The 18424-nt window shown below is 37.6% G+C and overlaps 2 protein-coding genes and 3 pseudogenes across 2 annotated transcripts; 2 read left to right on the top strand and 3 right to left on the bottom strand.

Annotated features, from left to right (window-relative positions):
• Window positions 1-108: 108 nt before the first annotated feature.
• Window positions 109-1912, bottom strand: LOC116112097 (annotated as a pseudogene).
• A 2362-nt stretch (window positions 1913-4274) lies between these two features.
• Window positions 4275-7601, top strand: LOC116112096 (annotated as a pseudogene).
• A 413-nt stretch (window positions 7602-8014) lies between these two features.
• LOC116112095 lies at window positions 8015-10445 on the bottom strand (annotated as a pseudogene).
• Window positions 10446-13290: 2845 nt separating this feature from the next.
• On the top strand, window positions 13291-16303 carry LOC116112094 (beta-1,3-galactosyltransferase GALT1-like). The gene is made up of 8 exons (XM_031398292.1): window positions 13291-13392; window positions 13506-14130; window positions 14376-14611; window positions 14700-14981; window positions 15065-15193; window positions 15273-15452; window positions 15540-15644; window positions 15778-16303. Exons 1-8 carry the CDS (start codon window positions 13291-13293, stop codon window positions 15988-15990), a joined length of 1872 nt encoding a protein of 623 aa, XP_031254152.1. The 3' UTR covers window positions 15991-16303.
• Window positions 16304-16603: 300 nt separating this feature from the next.
• LOC116112025 (protein DMP9-like) lies at window positions 16604-17254 on the bottom strand. Its single transcript, XM_031398192.1, has one exon. The coding sequence runs from the start codon at window positions 17252-17254 to the stop codon at window positions 16604-16606; it is 651 nt and encodes a 216-aa protein (XP_031254052.1).
• Window positions 17255-18424: the final 1170 nt, after the last annotated feature.

The raw sequence follows: 18424 nt of genomic DNA, 5'->3' as shown, positions 1-18424 counted from the left end.
CTACTAAATACACCGAATTACATTATAACATTCATCTTCCTAAACTAATATATACATACATTCATGACATTAATTTTAAACACTTATCATCTCACGTTGGGAGTTCTACTATTTTCTCCACTGATATATCAGTAATTCTGATAAGATTGCCCTGAATTCATCTCCTGTGAGGGTTTCTTTCTCCACTAGAACCTCCACTAGTTTGTCAATGGCTTCCCTGTTGTGCCTTATGTGGTTCTTTGCAATCTCATAAGCACTTTCAGTTATGTTCTTACTGACGAATCGATGTCTTCTGCGAGCTTTTCTGACATGTTTTTCCTTGCCGCATCCTTAGCACAACATCACTGCTCTGTACTGCTGGGTCAGTCAATGCCCACGGCCCTATCTCAGACATCCCAAACCTTGTTACCATCTGTGAAAAGAAGAATTGTTAGCTGTGGTTGAAAATTTTACTATTTTTCATATAGCAACATAAAAACTTATGTTGGTATAAACCTGTTTTGCTATCTGAGTAATTTGTTGCAAGTCGCCTGCAGCCCCGGTAGTAATTTCGGGTTCTCCGAAAATCACTTCTTCTGCTGCTCTACCTCCAGTCCTCCAACTATTCTAGCAAATAGTTGTTTGCTTGGAGATGAGTTCAGGATCTTCACCAGGTAAGAACCATGTAAGCCCGCGAGCTTGTCCTCGAGGAATCAAGTGACTTTCTGCACTGGATCATGGCCTGGAGTCAATGTCCTGCAAATGCATACCAAATAAAGAAGTCAGCCCATTGCCATTGAAAAATCAGTCTTTTGTTCGAGTTTTCGTTGTATCAAATACTTACGCACAAACAGCATGTCCAATTTCATGATAAGCCACCAGAATTTTGCTCTTTCCATCAGTCATCTTGGTTCCCTCCATTCCAGCCACAATTCTGTCAATTGAGTCATCAATCTCTTTCAATGTAATCTTGCTTTGCCTCTCCTAACGGCAAGAATGGCAGCTTCATTAATCAGGTTTGCCAAGTCTGCACCACTGAATCCTGGAGTCCTCATGGCTATACACGAGAGATACATCCTTATCAAGCTTCTTATTGTTGCTGTGCACCTTTAAAATCTGTTCCCTTCCCCTTATATCAGGCAGCCCCACAGAAACCTGCCCACCGCACAACAACAGAAGTTTACATAAATTCTAATCCTAACTAGCTTACTTACTGTCAAATCCTGGGTTCCATGCCCGTACAGGATTGCTTTTTGGCTTCACGTTGCGTACTTCACCCAAACGCATCTACTTAGTCAAACCTAAGCCTTATCTCAAACTCATTTGCTACATATGAGATATGATATTAATTGTGTTTTTCTTCTTAGGATAAAACTAGCTTACCTGTCTGTCAAACCTTCCAGGCCTAAGCAAAGCAGAATCAAGAATTTCAGGCCGATTCGTTGCGGCAATAACAATCACTCCACTGTTGCCACTGAACCATCCATTTCAGTGAGCAATTGGTTCAATGTTTGCTCCCTTTCATCATTTCCTCCACCAATGCCAGTTCCTCTCTGTCTCCCAACCGCATCTATCTCATCAATAAACACCAAGCAAGGGGAATTAGCCTTTGCCTTGTAACAAGTCTCTCACTCTCGAAGCTCCAACTCCAACAAACATCTCAATGAACTCTGATCCTGAAAGAGAGAAAAAGGAACCCTGCTTCTCCAGCTATGGCCTTTGCCAACAATGTCTTCCCTGTTCCTGGTGGCCCTACTGAAAGAACCCCTTCATGTATCCTTATCTTTGTCTTTGTCTTCCTCTTCGTCCTCCTTTTTCTTTCTTCTATGGAGTTTCTGGAAAGTAAAACTTTGAGGTATGCAATGTAATGATCTTCTCTATGCATAAACTTTGAGGTATGCAATGTAATGATCTTCTCTATGCATAAACACATTGTATTGATATGTTTTGGTGATGAGTATCACAGATTTCAGGTGTGATTTTTTGTTTTGGAAGTGGGTTTTTTGTTTTGTTTGTGGGTTTGTGAGACTGAATAGTGAACTGTTCTTTATTTTTATTTTTTATGTATAGCATTTCTGTTTGTGTACACTAAACACATTGTCTTGGTTTTATTTATTTTTCTAAGTTTGTGGACTTGTGAATTGTGTAGATCTTTAAATACCTACTGGTTTGGATTTCTCGTTGAGTTGTTACTAGTAGAATCTTTGGATATCTTGTGTCATATTTTTAGTGGTTTTCATGACAGGAAAATATCAATGGGTGGTTTTAGATAAGGTTTTTTTCTCTGATTTTAACCATCTTTTCCAAATTTTCATCGTTGAATTGCGCTGAAAATAGAAAAAATAAATTGATCTACTAATTACTCTTCAGCGACTTCATTCCCTTTCTTTCATGAGTATTTAAGTTTTTGTTTGAGCATTTTAATTTTGGTTACAATATCATAGGCTACAATGTGCTTGAGAGAGTGAGCCACCGAATTTGTTAGAAGATTGTTGAATAAAATGAAGAAATGGTCTGAGGCTTTGCAATTTTGCATTGGGTCCTTGTTTATGCTCCTAGTTATGAGGTTACTGTGTAAAAAATCCGATTGGGGAGAGTTCTCTTTCTAGGAAAATGTAGAGTTACAGAAAATTACACACTGAATCCATGCATCGAATGATATGGCAAAATCCTGACGTTGATTAATATTAACTTATAATAATCAACGTTTAGGATTATGCTACGTCATTCGATGTACATCCTTATCAACCTTACCTTACTCCTCTTTCTTTTCCTGTTCCTTCAACACAATTAGTCCCTTTCTTTTCCTATTGCCTTCAATGCAAGGGACTAAAATAAAAATATTTAAAAAAATTTGGTCATAGCCCAGGCCTTGAGGAGGGCCCAATGGAGGGACTGGGCCCTCCTTGTTAGCCTAATTTCGTTTTGGGCCTAATTTCGTTTTGAGACTAAATTTTTGGGTTAGATTTTTAGACCTGGTTCCAAATGCCCACCTTTACTTGGTACGCTAAGAAATATTCAAGTAATAAACAAGTGATCAATATGTCAAACAAGCCGATCATTAATGAATTTTCAAACAAAACCATATTTTGGGGGCCACATGAAAATTCCAAGGGAAGATTAGTGACACATGTCACAACAAATGACAATTACCACGTCTATTTTAGTTTGTTTCACTATTTTATCATTTGTTGTTAACTGGCTTTGTACGAAAATCTTTGTAAAATTTCTTTATAAGTTAGTATTATTAAATTTTGAATATAATAAGTTGTTTATCAGCATATATTAAAAAAATAAAGTAAACGACTTTTTCCAACCTAAATAATGACTTAATAACACTTTTTCACTTATACTTTTAATCCTATTTTACTATTAAAATTTATATTTTGTTTCCAATTCCAGCATCGTTGCGACTACACACCATCATTATTTTTTTTCTCAATTATCACTTGTTAAAACTCCTTAAATCTTATTTTTGTTGACCTTATCAATCGTTGGTAATCGAACAATTAAGGTTTATATAATCGGCCTTCCAATCTCAATTTTGATCAATTATAACTATAAAATTTAATTTTTACTATTAAAGACTTATTGATCTTTTATTTTTTAAATCTTAAAAGTTGGATTGAGTTTACTTTCTATTTATTGTCAGAATATAAATTTAAATAGTAAATAGTAGAATATAAATTTAAGTAATAATAGTATTTAATAAAAAAATAAAGGTCGGGTGGGAAAATTCTTAACTCTAAAAGATAAATCTACATTAAACAAAAGAAAATTAATTCACAAAGTCTGACATCATCCATATCTGTAAAATACGGTATCCTATATAAAATACGAATTTATTATCAAACAGCAGCAATATGGTCCCCTTGAGTGTGATGGACATTGAAATTATCAACATGTGGGTACGAAATCGTCGCACACAGCAAGAATACTTAAATCTTCATGAACATTCTTTTCATCTGGATTTCTATGCAGCAAAGACTTTGAAATACCAACCTTAATCTTTTTACAGAACCTGGAAAGGCCAAAATTACTTTGATGAGAAGAGTGTCTTTGTCTGCAACTTTGATTACTTGACCGTCATTGACAGCCGTGTAAAGGCGACACGGCAAATACGAAGAAATGGTCTCACGTGTAATTAATAAAAGAAGAAGAAAAAAGTAAGGAAGAAATTTGTCTCCCTTGGTGAGACTTTTTCTTTGCACTTTCTGAATTAATAATTTGTCAGTCTTTCAAAAGGTTTCTCCGTGTTTATTTAGAGAAATAAGCATTTGGTTTCGTTGAAGAAGATGAAGTTTGGGAAGGAATTCGCAGCACAGTTGGTGCAGAATGGCAAATGCATACATGGACTACAATTATCTGAAAACAATCTTGAAAGAGTATTGCGGTTCACAACAGCAGTACACACCATCTCCGATGGCGGCGCGACGAAAGGGTCATTGAAGAGAGGGTGTCATTGTATAGAGCCTTTAGTGGGCTACAAGCAAGTACAGAAACTCTCCAAGGAAAGTGAAGATGAAGCATACTGGTGGTTCAGTACAAGAAGAGGATCGAAGATGGGAAGTATCGACTATGTTTCTCATGTCATCTGATGAGGAGGAGAGCACGAGCTTGTGTTCTTCAGGAGGCTTGATGATGATTCAATAAAGTGTTTCATTTTTAAAGAAATGGGGAAGTGATGGTAGAGGCAGGATGAGTAAAAACAAATGAATGCTTGATTGCTCTGAGGATCAAGATTGAAAATCCAATGGTTGGTGGGGCTAACATGCTCATTCTTGCCTCTTCTGCATCCTCAATCATCCCATAAATGGCAGAACACCGGTAAAGAGAATGTTTTAGATTGATGCATTCATTTGTGCTCTATGCATTAGGTTTATGTAATATTCTCTCTATATTGCGAATCTCTCAAAAGTTATGGTATGTTTGCTATTTGTAGGGCAGTCGCATATGGATACGATTCGAAGTTGAGATGAGCAGTGAAGGAAGTCAGAGAGTGAAAGGGAGGAAGCAGTGGAAGAAGCTGATATGGAAGGCTTTAGCCGCTTCATTAGAAGTGTTGGATCATGTACAGATCAATATCGGCCTGAAACTCCGGTATCAACCTAAAAGGTGTCCTCAAGAGTTCGAAATCAGACAGGTCATTCAGCAAGCGTGAGCTACGGAAAGCAACAACTAATGACACAGGCTTTTGCTGAGTTCTACCAAAAGCTTAGACTTTTGAAAAGCTACTGGTAGATGTTTTGCCTTTTTCCTCATTCTTAGGATTCTATGACAATATGATCAATTACGTTAATTGATATGTAACAGCTTTTTGAATCAACTGGCATTCTCCAAGATCATGAAGAAGTATGACAAGTTTCATCCCTTGTCTTCACATTACCAATTTTACTTGGCTTCTTTTTTTGTGCTCGATCAGTTGGACTAATTTATGCTAGTGCAGATCACTTCCAAATGCATCAAAGACTTACTTAGAGATGGTGGATATTCTTATCTTGAAGTTCTGATGAGGTTAGTTTAGCCAATGACCTCTTTTTTCGTCAGAGATTGATTGCCCTTTTGTTACTGATGAATTTGGTTCCATGACCATCTGTGGTCTGCAGGTTACTAAGCTCATGGAAAGGGTGGAAGCTACTTTTGTTAAGCACTTTGCAAATGGAAATCACAGCAAAGGAATGGACACATTAAGACCAAAACAAGAGGGAGAGGCATACCATTACATTTTTCTAGGTAAAACTTGTTGCCACTTTCTTACTTTTCTCACAGTTTTGAATGGAAAAATTGACCTTGTTAAATCCAAATGAATTCTCATTACTTCTGTAAACCTGCGGTACCTTCTTGGCTGCTCCATTGCACTTGTGTTGGCATTTTTGTGGCACTCCATGCCGAGATGTTCTGAATAATCCAGGCGCACTAAATATATGGATAACATTTTTCCACTTTACAGGTGATTACAGATTTTGTAGTGAAATTCTGCCTCAGTGACATGGCAATTTACATCTCACATGCAAACTGACATGAAAAAATATATTCTGGACGTCTTTGCAGCCTTTTTGGATACATTTCCTGCATATGCTCATGTATGCTGGAAATATATACTTTTGAAGCGTTTTCGAGTAAATTATTCTTTCTATTTGGCTTCAAGCAAGGAACTGAATTGGGTTTCAGAGAAGTCCTTCTAGTTAGTTCAGGTCTTGCTGTACTTACATTTGGTGGGGTCTTATCAATTGGGATATGGAGATGGATCCAGAACCAAAGCTTCACAGTTATCACTGACTCGTCCCTTGGCTCTACTTCTTGTAAATTATAAATAATCTCAACATCTTAACTTTTCCTAATTTGTTCAAATATTTTCCCCTAAGTAACAGCTTTAACGATATCTACTGATTGTTATTGCAGCTTGTGATTCTATAACATTCTGTCCTTTCAATATCATATACCGTTCTAGCCGTTTTTCCTCATCCGATGTACAGTTCACTGTATTTTTGCACCTCTTTACAAGGTTACCCTCCCAGATTTCTTCTTGGCAGATCAGCTTACTAGCCAGGTTAGACATAAAGTTCAATACCAAATTAATTTGATGCGTGCTAAACGTGGTTTAGTTTTGTTGATTAATTGTATTGTTATAATTCATTTCAGGTGCAAGCTTTTAGAAGTTTGGAATTCTATATTTGCTACTATGGATGGGGGACTTCAAAAGAGAGAAATTCCTGCGAACAAGTGATGTTTTAACACTTTTACTTGTTGTAGCATCATTCCTATTGGATTCGGTTCCTTCAGGTACTCAATGTTGCATCAAATTTTATTTGTAATTTGCAACACAAAAAATGATTCTTCAACAGTTTTGATGTTTCAGTGCCTTAGACAGTTTATTTGAAGAGAAAGATTAATGCATGGAGCTAATGGAATAAAATACTTCTCAATCATAGTTGCGGTTGCTCACAGGACAATTTTTAAGTTAGACTTCTTAGGGATGGGACAACTTTGAAGCTTGCAGCTATAGTTACTTCAGTAGTTGCTACAGTTGGTGCTACGTATTGGGATATTGTCCAGATTGGGGTCTTTTGCGTCGAATTCGAGAAATCCTTGGTTGAGAGCACAGCTTCTTGTACCAAAGGAGTGTTTACTTCATAGCCATGGTAACAACTATATGCAACTTCCTTCTATGATTTGTAGTTTCATGATGAGGTATAAGTGTATTAGTATAAGTGATGCTGTGCCTTGTAAATTGACAAGCACTTTGATGAATTGCAGGTGTTGAACATTTTACTGAGACTTGCTTGGATGCAGCCAGTGTTAGGCTTTACAGAAGCTCCGTCCTGCATAGAACAGCCTTGACTGCAATAGTTGCAAGCTTGGAATTACGGCGTGGAATCTGGAATTTCTTCAGGTATGCTATACTTCTTCATACGCTGCCCCGTTGATTTTTTAAACATGACACAGTTCCATTAGAATTGTAAATGCTACTGAGTTCGGGGAAGAAATGATTTTTGTTGATCAGGTTGGAGAATGAGCACTTATACAATGTGGGGAAGTATCGCGCTTTCAAGTCATTACCATTACCTTTCAACTATATGACAATGAAGACAAGGATGTATAGAACGGCTAGAAGAGAATGAAGTTCAAATTCTTTCTGCAGATATAGTTTCTTTATTTGTTATTCTTTAATTATTGAGGAAGTGAGTTATCGTTAGAGTTGCAAGAAACAGAAATGGAATGCATGCTTGTAAACAAAAACAAAAATACATCATGAGGATTTTGATCACACAACGCTATTACGAAATTTTTGATATACAACAATATTCTTCATTCATACAAATTGAGTTTTCATGATACTTTAAAGTTCAAAGAATGTCAGCTTGGAATATATTATAAGGTTGCATTGGTTCACACTTCTCTATGCTCTACTAAATACACCGAATTACATTATAACATTCATCTTCCTAAACTAATATATACATACATTCATGACATTATTTTAAACACTTATCATCTCACGGTTGGGAGTTCATCTATTTTCTCCACTGATATATCAGTAAATTGATAAGATTGCCCTGAATTCATCTCCTGTGAGGGTTTCTTTCTCCATAGAACCTCCACTAGTTTGTCAATGGCTTCCCTGTTGTGCCTTATGTGGTTCTTTGCAATCTCATAAGCACTTTCAGTTATGTTTCTTGACAATCGTGTCTTCTGCGAGCTTTTCTGACATGTGTTCCTTCCAGCATCCTTAGCACAACATCACTGCTCTGTACTGCTGGGTCAGTCAATGCCCACGGCCCTATCTCAGACATCCCAACCTTGTTACCATCTGTGACAAAGAAGAATTTTAGCTGAAGTTGAAAATTTACTATTTTTCAATAGCAACTAAAAACTTATGTTGGTATAAACCTGTTTTGCTATCTGAGTAATTTGTTGCAATTCGCCTGCAGCCCCAGTTGTAATTTCGGGTTCTCCGAAAATCATCTTCTGCTGCTCTGCCTCCAATCCTCCAACTATTCTAGCAAATAGTTTTGCTTGGAGATGAGTTCAGGATCTTCCACCAGGTAAGAACCATGTAAGCCCGCGAGCTTGTCCTCGGGGAATCAGAGTGACTTTCTGCACTGGATCATGGCCTGGAGTCAATGTCCTGCAAATGCATACCAAATAAAGAAGTCAGTCACAATGCCATTGAAAAATCAGTCTTGTTCGAGTTTTCGTTGTATCAAATACTTACGCACAAACAGCATGTCCAATTTCATGATAAGCCACCAGAATTTTGCTCTTTCCGTCAGTCATCTTGGTTCCCCCATTCCACCACAATTCTGTCAATTGAGTCATCAATCTCTTTCAATGTAATCTTGTCTTGCCTCTCCTACCGGCAAGAATGGCAGCTTCATTCATCAGTTTGCCAAGTCTGCACCACTGAATCCTGGAGTCCTCATGGCTATAACACTAAGAGAGACATCCTTATCAAGCTTCTTATTGTTGCTGTGCACCTTTAAAATCTGTTCCCTTCCCCTTAATCAGGCAGCCCCACAGAAACCTGCCCACACACACAACAACAGAAGTTTACATAATTTCTAATCTTAACAGCTTACTTAAGTCAAATCCTGGGTCCAACCAAGTAGAAATGGGTCCATGCCCGTAGGGATCGCTTTTGGCTGCACGTTGCGTCCTTCACTCAAAAGCATCTTTACTTAGTCAAACCAAGCCTTATAAACTGAATCTCAAACTATTTGCTAGCGATAAATATGATTTAAGTGTGTTTCTTTCTTAAGATAAACCTAGCTTACCTGTCTGTCAAACCTTCCAGGCCTAAGCAAAGCAAATCAAGAATTCAGGCCGATTCGTTGCGGCAATAACAATCACTCCACTGTTGCCACTGAAACCATCCATTTCAGTGAGCAATTGGTTCAATGTTTGCTCCCTTTCATCATTTCCTCCACCAATGCCAGTTTCCTCTCTGTCTCCCAACCGCATCTATCTCATCAATAACACCAAGCAAGGGGAATTAGCCTTTGCCTTTTGAACAAGTCTCTCACTCTTGAAGCTCCAACTCCACAAACACTCAATGAACTCTGATCCTGAAGAGAGAAAAAAGGAACCCCTGCTTCTCCAGCTATGGCCTTTGCCAACAATGTCTCCCTGTTCCTGGGGCCCTACTAAAAGAACCCCTTTCGGAATTTTCGCACGACTGCGGCAAACTTCTCCGGGGTTTTTAAGAATTGGACAATCTCTTGAAAATCTTGCTTTGCTTCGTCCACTCCAGCACTCATCAAATGTAACTCCAGTATTAGGCTCCATCTCAAATTTGGCTTTGCTCCTGCTTCCAAATATCAAAGTTAGTCACTATTTTGAGCACAATTAAGGCCATTTAGATGAAGAAAATTCTAAAAACACTTGCCTTCCAAGTCCAATGGCAAGTTTGGACCTCCAGGAGTGTTTTAGAAGAAGAACGCAAAAACAGAGCCAAGCAATAGCAAAGGGAAGCCAAAGTTTGTTAGAAAGTCTAAAGCAAGTCCCCAGTTGAAATCCATTGGATGAACTGCAAAATCGACATTTTTCTCTTCCATTTTCCGGAGCAACTCTTGAGGCAATCCTGGTAACTGCACTTTACCCCTCTGGATTCTCTCGAGAGCTGGATTATAAAGCTCGGCGATCGCGACGGTTCCATTCTCAAACAGGTCTACTTCCTCACAGCACCCTCGTTTAAGTACTGCAAGAATCTTGAGTATGACATTCTACTTGAGTGGACTCACTTGGGCTCTCAGGTTCACAGATTTGCAGGCTGAGCCATTGACAGTCCCCCGCCAATAAGCCCCAAAGCAGTGGAACTCAACAAGTTTCTTTAGTCAGTTTGACATCTAGGTGTTTTCTGACATGGGTTCTCTCTAAAAGTTCTTCTCGGAAGGAGGGTGTCCTTAGAAAAATCCTGAGTTTGCAGGAGGAAGATGGGAGATAGACAGAGATACAGCAGGAGCCATTTTTTTAATGTGGTGTGTACTTTGTTGTTTTGGGAGGGAAAAGTCGAAGCTGTTTAAATAAGGGAAACATAGGATGTTCCAGTAGTTGCTGTTTGGCATTTACTGGTTAAGTCTCATAATCTTGAAGGCTAGAAGAAGTGCTTTTTCATCCAAAATCACTTCTTGAAAGCTGATGGCAAGTAGAAGCCAAAGCAAGTAGGAGAGTTTTATCTCACTCTTTCTCAACCATACACTTGGAACAGAGAGGTGTACTATACAATTTCATGATCTTAATGGGTCTAATAATTTCTTATAAAATGATGCCACGTTATTATATCCTTTGTGGTTAGAAAATTACCTTAATTAGTACATAGGGTTTAATTTTTTCAAAGCCTTTGTCAATAATTTCCATTCCTCTAGTTAGAGCTATGTAGAATTTAGGGATGTTCATACCCGCTTAACCATTTTTTGAATTGAACTAGTCTTTCGGTTTGAAATTTTCTGAATCGAAATCGAACCGATTAAGGAAAAACCGATTTTTTTAGTTAACTAAAAAACTTATTATCGTTTTGAACAGTTTTCCCTTTAACTTGTTTTTTATTTTGATTTTTCCTTAATTTAACTTTTTTTATTTTGGAGGGAGAGAAAAGTGAAAATCAGTAGAGTTTGAAGAGAAATGCATAAAGGTGAAGGATAAATAGAAACAGATTTGAGATTTAGAGTTTTTTAATTTTAAAGTGAAACAAATTTTATAAACCGGTTAAAAATTTATTTAACTGATAACTAAACTAAATCTGTTTATAATTTTCTTGAACTGAAATCGAATTAACTTTTTATTTATCCAAAAACCGATTTAATTCAGTTTTATATTTTTTGAACACTCATCGTACTCATCATGGCTAAGACTTCAACTTTGATTATTTCTTAATAATTTATGTACTTGCCAAATGTTTTGTTCCAACTCATAATTACTGTAATTCGCAAGTCACATCATTTGTTGACTGATTGACAGTATCTTGACCTTTAAATGGTCATGATGTTGTAAATTTTAGGCATCTTGTTAGGGCAAACACAACATCCAGTTCCAGTACTGGACCACATCCCATTAGAGGAAAGGATATATCCGGTAATACCAATGATTTGAGCGATTAATGAACATAAACCAATTATGTGGTTTTAGGGGTATTTTGGTTAGTTTTTAAAATAATATCTTGAAAAAATAAATTGGTGTAGGATTTGAATTAATAAAAATGTCTTTTATGTTTATTATTTACTAAACACTCTTATAATAAATATTAAAAGTTAATAAAAACCATTTAACTCACCCATTAAATACACAGTCGGTCACCACCGTCAGAGGGTGGTCGGAGTGTTTTACAATTTCAAAAAAAATATTTGGAGATATTTAGTAAATTAACAATTTAAGGGGTTTAAAAAAGAGTAATCTACTTCATCGAAGTAGTAACACCAAATTTATGTACAAATGACGTGATAATCCTACGTTGAGCAATATTAGTTATATTAGAGAAATTGAATAATATGAATAATATTTAAATATGCATTTTTACTGTTTAATTTTATTGGGAATAATAATAATAGTATTTCCAAGAGTGACCAACAGCCCTAGATTGTGCTTTCCTTTTTTATGATGCACCTAATGCAATTTGGTAGCCTTTAATTAAACCAATTATGTGGTTTTAGATGTTTTTGACTAATATTATACAAATAAATTTATTAAATAAAATAATATTATAAATCTCAACGCATTCATGCACAGTGATGCGTCGTTTATCTAAATTTCATATTAAAAAGTTAAAAAAAAATATATTTTTTAAGAATGAAACGATGACGTTTACGGCCAACTCAAAAGCCCCCGAGGGAACGCGCAGAAAATAACGACCTAACGGCAATTGTCCAAGAGTAAGAGTTTGTAGATAAAAGCAACGTAGAGAGAACACAGAGAGACTCAAAATAAACAAAATCCACACATACACGACAACAGCTTCGCTTCGCTTTGACGTAACATCAATCAAAGGTTCATTAGAAGTTTCAAAACTTTAAACATTTTTAGACACTTACATGCCACCAAACAGCGCCAACCGCCTTCGATTGTCCAGTTACTTTCTTGCTTTTCACGAAGTATACCCTTCATTGTATCTTTATCTTCTCCTCTTCCTCCTCCTTTTTATTTCTTCTATGGAGTTTCTGGAAAGTAAAACTTTGAGGTATGCAATGTATGATCTTCTCTATGCTTAACTTTGAGGTATGCAATAATGACTCTCTATGCATAAAACACATTGTATTGATATGTTTTGGTGATGAGTATCACAGATTTCAGGTGTGATTTTTGTTTTGGAAGTGGGTTTTTGTTTTGTTTGTGGGGTTTGTGAGACTGAATTATGGATATGTATTATAGGTTAATTTTTTAGTAACTTGGGTATGGGTAGTGAACTGTTCTTTATTTATTTTTATTTTTTATGTATATCGCATTTCTGTTTGTGTACTATAAAACACATTGTCTTGGTTTTATTTTATTTTTCTAATTTTTGTGGGACTTGTGAATTGTGTAGATCTTTAAATACCTACTGGTTTGATTTCTCGTTGATTTGTTACATAGTAGAATCTTTGGATTCTTGTGTCATATTTTTAGTGGTTTTCATGACAGGAAATATCAATAGGGTGGTTTTAGATAAGGTTTTTTCCCTTATTTTTACCATCTTTTCCAATTTTCATCCGTTGAATTTGTGCTGAAAATTTAAAAAAAATAAAATGTCTACTATTTACTCTTCACTACTTAATTCCCTTTCTTCATGGTTTTAAGTTTTTGTTTGAGCATTTATAATTTTGGTTACAATATCATGCTACAATGCGCTTGAGAGAGTGGCCAGAATTTGTTAGATTGTTGAATAAAAATGAGAAATGGTCGGGAGCATTTGCATTGGGTCCTGTTTATGCTACTAGTTATGAGGTATTCTGTGCTGAAAAATCCGATTGGGGAATTTCTCTTTCTATTCCTATTGCCGCCAACACAATTAGTCCTCTTTCTTTTCCTTTTGCCTTCAACACAAGTAGTCCTCTTGAATTGCATCAAGATGGGGTCCGCCGACTGCTCAGCCTCCGGAATCTGCTAACAAGGTGATTTCTGCTGATGCATTGGTGTCTGGTCTTTTTCTCAAAAGGAACTTTTCCCAGGAAGTGCATAGTTCTTTGCTCACATGGAATCGTATGAAGCACTTGATCAACTACTCTCAGGGCTTGCCTAATGCAGTAGTGGCGGTTAAAGAAGCTCGAGTGGCATGGGAAAATCTTATGGATTCTTTTGTGAAGGAGCAAAATGGTGACTTAAATAACAGCTCAGTTCAGAAAATGAAGGAGAAACTATGTCCACATTTTCTTAATAAAATGAATGCTACAGAATTTGCTGATAGTGGTTATAAACTAAGAATTCCATGTGGCCTGATTCAGGGTTCTTCAATTACTGTAATTGGCATTCCGAATGGTCTTCTTGGTGATTTTCGGATTGATTTAACTGGGGAGTCTCTCCCAGGAGAGCCAGATCCTCCTATAATTTTGCATTACAATGTTCGGCTTCAAGGCGACAAGATAACTGATGATCCTGTAATTGTCCAAAACACTTGGACTGCGGCTGATGAATGGGGTGAAGAGGAGCGGTGCCCCTCGCCAATTCCTGGTGATATTAAGAAAGGTACTTATATCCATTATGCACTTTGTCCTCAAAATTTTGACATTTGAAATCCATCTTATGCAAGAAGAGAACTTTGAAATATCATTGACATATTTGATCAGATATGGGCCGAAGAAGAATTGCCAATGCAGGGTTCTATCCTATACTCATGAATGTTGATTTTGTTTACCGAACATCTTGAACTTTCATTTTAGAGTTGTGAAAAATCACTTAATTTGTAGCCTTTTACTTTGCATGATAAACAGTGGATGAGTTGAACCAATGTAATGAACTGGTGGGTAACAATGATGCCCGGAAGGCTATGGAAAGTGGATCTCCATCCATTTCTTTACGGTCATCAGTGGCAAGGAACAGATCTGGATCAAGTCAGCATTTTCCATTTAAGCAAGGCTATTTGTCTGTGATGACACTGAGGGTGGGAGAAGAAGGAATTCAGATGACAGTTGATGGAAAGCACATAACATCTTTTGCGTTCCGTGAAGTAAATTCTCTTGTTTCTCACTTAACATGGCGTATGCTCATCTATGTTTCCCCGACTAAATTCACATTTTTGACTGTGATGATTGCAGAGTTTGGAGCCGTGGCATGTAAGTGAAGTAAGAATATCCGGAGACTTGGAACTAATTTCTGTCTTGGCAAGTGGCTTGCCCACATCTGAGGGTTTAGACGATGTTGTGGATCTAACAGCACTGAAATCAGCTCCACTCCAACGCCACCAATCATTAGACCTCTTTGTAGGTGTCTTCTCTACAGCCAACAATTTCAGGCGGAGGATGGCTGTTCGGAGAGCATGGATGCAGTATCCTAATGTCAAGAATGGAACAGTTGCAGTGCGCTTTTTTGTGGGTTTGGTTAGTACCATTTCTTCATTCATCATTCCTTGATATGAAATACTTGTTTGAAACAAATACTCAGGTTTTGTACTATCCTGCAGCATAAAAACCAGATGGTGAATGAGGAACTCTGGAATGAGGTACAAACCTATGGAGACATTCAGCTGATGCCTTTTGTTGAGTATTACAGTCTTATAACCTGGAAGACAATAGCAATTTGCATCTTTGGGGTGAGTTCTTACCTTCATTTCTTTTCCTTTTTGGAAGTAAAAGAGTTTATCTTGTTGGCTTATTTTATGGTTTTGACAGACACAAGTTGTTTCAGCCAAATATGTCATGAAGACAGACGACGATGCATTTGTTCGTGTGGATGAGGTTCTAGCTTCTCTAAATAGATCAAATGTGAGCCATGGCTTGCTATATGGCCTCATCAACACTGATGCTCACCCGCATAGGAGTACTGACAGTAAATGGTATATCAGCCCTGAGGTAAGTTTCCCCACTGCATCCATCAAATTCTGATTGATTTAGCTCTAAATTAGAACCTGAGCCTTGATTCCTTCTGTAATTTTGAAGGAATGGCCTGAATCTACTTACCCTCCGTGGGCACATGGCCCTGGTTATGTGGTGTCACATGATATTGCACGGGCAATTGCTAAGAGAAACAAAGGTCGTTTGAAGGCAAGTCTACCTTCATTCTTTCTATTTCTATATGATATATAAAGCTCACTCAATCCTCATCACATGATACCAATCATATAACGAAATCGAATATGCATGCTGCTGAATCATTATTAATGCTTGGTTTCTGCAGATGTTCAAGTTGGAGGATGTGGCAATGGGGATCTGGATAGCAGAGTTGAAGAAAGATGGTTTGGAAGTAACTTATATAAACGAACAGCGGGTTTACAATGAAGGGTGCCAGGATGGATATGTTGTTGCCCATTACCAAAGCCCCAGGGAGATGCTCTGCCTCTGGCAGAAGTTGCAAGAGGGAAATGCGGCCAACTGTTGCGTGGATCAATAAGCTAGTAGTGCTATAGACTTATTAAATTTGGCATCAGAATGATATTTAACACACAAGTTCTTGACTAAATTTATCGATGAACCGCAACATACAGAATTAATCCTACTAAGCAATTTGATCAAGAGAAGCCGTTAGAGATTCAACAGATAAATTTATGTTTGGTTTTTGACATAATTACAGGTAGGCAGGTGGTAAGTACTGAGTTCTAATATTTTGAGGGATTTATACCATTTGTTTTATGATGAAGCAGATCAGCAATCGTTTGTATAGAGAAATGATAGTATTACATTCTAGCATTCTTCTTTTTCTTTAATTTTAGTCTTATATTTCAAAGTTTAGAATCGATCATCTTCAGAAACATAATGATATATGAACCTCACTTGTTTTGAGTATCATAAACATATTCCTGTGCTGACAAAACTGATTATTCCCCCTGGAATTCAGAATCACTCTAACCAAAGATCATAAATTAATAAAAAATCCATTTTTGTAAAAACCAGAAACAATGACATAAATAATATTTAGTTAATTCATACATATTATGATATTAATCTTCTCTGAAGTAGTAAGTGATACATAATTACTTAATAATACAAGTTGTTATTTGTCCTCTTCATGAAGCCATGCAACCAATTCCATACCTAGTGTTCGGAAACACAAGAAACAAACCACTGCAAACAACCCCCACCATCAATGGAAAACTCTCCATAACTTGATCCATCTCCTTCTCGTGTCCCGGAAACAAACAACTCGTCACTCTATGATCCGAAAACGCTATGGCCACAAACACCATTACCGACATCACTGCATGAACAAAATCATTCAACCCCAGTTTGTACCTCGCCTCTTTCGGAACCTCCACTTCCAGGCCGGGCTTGAACACCGCCAGCCCCTTCGGCGTCACGAATCCGTAGTAGACTTTCCCGTCAGGGCCCCGGAAACTGTCCGTGAAGTGAAAGAAGAAGCAGGAGAGCGTGCAGAGGCCGAGAAGGGCGTAAATCATGAGGGTGCTGACCGGAGAACAGTCGCCTTTGTTGTAAACGGAAGGGAGGACCATTTCGAAGGTTAAAAGGGTGCCTGTGGGAAGAAAGTTTACGAGCATGGAGGTTTTGGAAATGGTCTTTTGTACTCCTTTCGCCATTGCTCGTCTCTTTCTGCCATGTTCGGGGAGAATGGTGGGAGGATTATTGGATTTCGGAGTGGAGCCCTCTGGTGGGGTTGCTGTGTAGATTTTGATGCCGAGTGCTTCTTCAGATTGCTCCATTTAGAGATTGAGCAGAGGGTTGTTTTGTGCAGGATATTTAAAGGGTTGGATTGTGAGTTTGAATTTGAAAGAAAGAGTAGTTATTGACGGTTGAGGAGCGGTTGCTACCGGCTAGTTTCTTGGAGAAATATAATTTGATTGTATATGACTGTTTGCTGTCAATTATTAACTGGAAACGTTGGACTACTCATTTGATTATTAATAAAAAGTTCTCAATCCATTTCTGATAATGCTTGTCAAGGGCCGGAGTCAGAATAAAACCTGCCTAATTTTGAGCTTTATTTTGTAATTATATCATGAAGTCTTAATTGATATAACATGTACTGATGTTTAATATCTTCACCAACAAAATGATTTCACAAATATACAGAGTATTTTAAAACCCGGCCTGGTTGGTTTAACCGGTCAGATTGGGAATCGGGGTCTTCGTCGGTTTAACTAGTCTGATAAACAACCTAGGTCCCAAAATTACAATTACCCCTACCCCTTCCACTCACCCCCTACTCTCACCTGACCGCTGCCTAACCCCTGGTGGCTGGTAGGCCGCGTCCCTCGCTCCAGTCGCGACAACAGGCAATGTCGTGCAATCACAATTGTGCGACGGCAACTGAGCGACTGCTTTCACATGCCCTCCCCGCCCGAGCCCAACGTCCCAACCCCGCTCTCCTTGGTGTATAGCCGCCGAACAATCAGTCGATGGTCGATTTGCATTTGGCCATATCACAGGGGTGTGTTTGTTAGATTTCAAACCTGTAGAGACTGATGTGTGTTTATCAGGGGTGTGTTTTCTATATTTCAAACATGTTGGATTGAGGGAAACCTAATGGTCAAACTGATCAGACCAGTACTAGGTTGGTTTTGAAAACATTGCTCATACGTGATAAAAAGACCAGAAACTCTATAGTAATAGTACAAATAATACATTAAAACATAAATTCAGAATCCCCATATTACAAAATTGTTTGAAAAGCTGAGAAATCGGAATGCATAAAACATAGGAATATCTAAACCCCCTTTGGTTTTGTAAATTACTCTCGGCCCCCCTACTGTTTAACAGCCGTTCTTCTTTTTCGGTAATTTTGACAGAACAGGGATAAAATAGTCAATGCAATAAATGAAATAATTTCATAAGGATTTGTCAAATCTTTTTTCTGGATAAACCGCGGATAA

This window comes from Pistacia vera, unplaced genomic scaffold (genome assembly GCF_008641045.1).
Source record: "Pistacia vera cultivar Batoury unplaced genomic scaffold, PisVer_v2 Contig656, whole genome shotgun sequence".
NCBI lineage: Eukaryota > Viridiplantae > Streptophyta > Magnoliopsida > Sapindales > Anacardiaceae > Pistacia > Pistacia vera.
The sequence above is the reverse complement of the archived record's forward strand: the minus strand, read 5'-3'. Positions and strand labels throughout refer to the sequence as shown.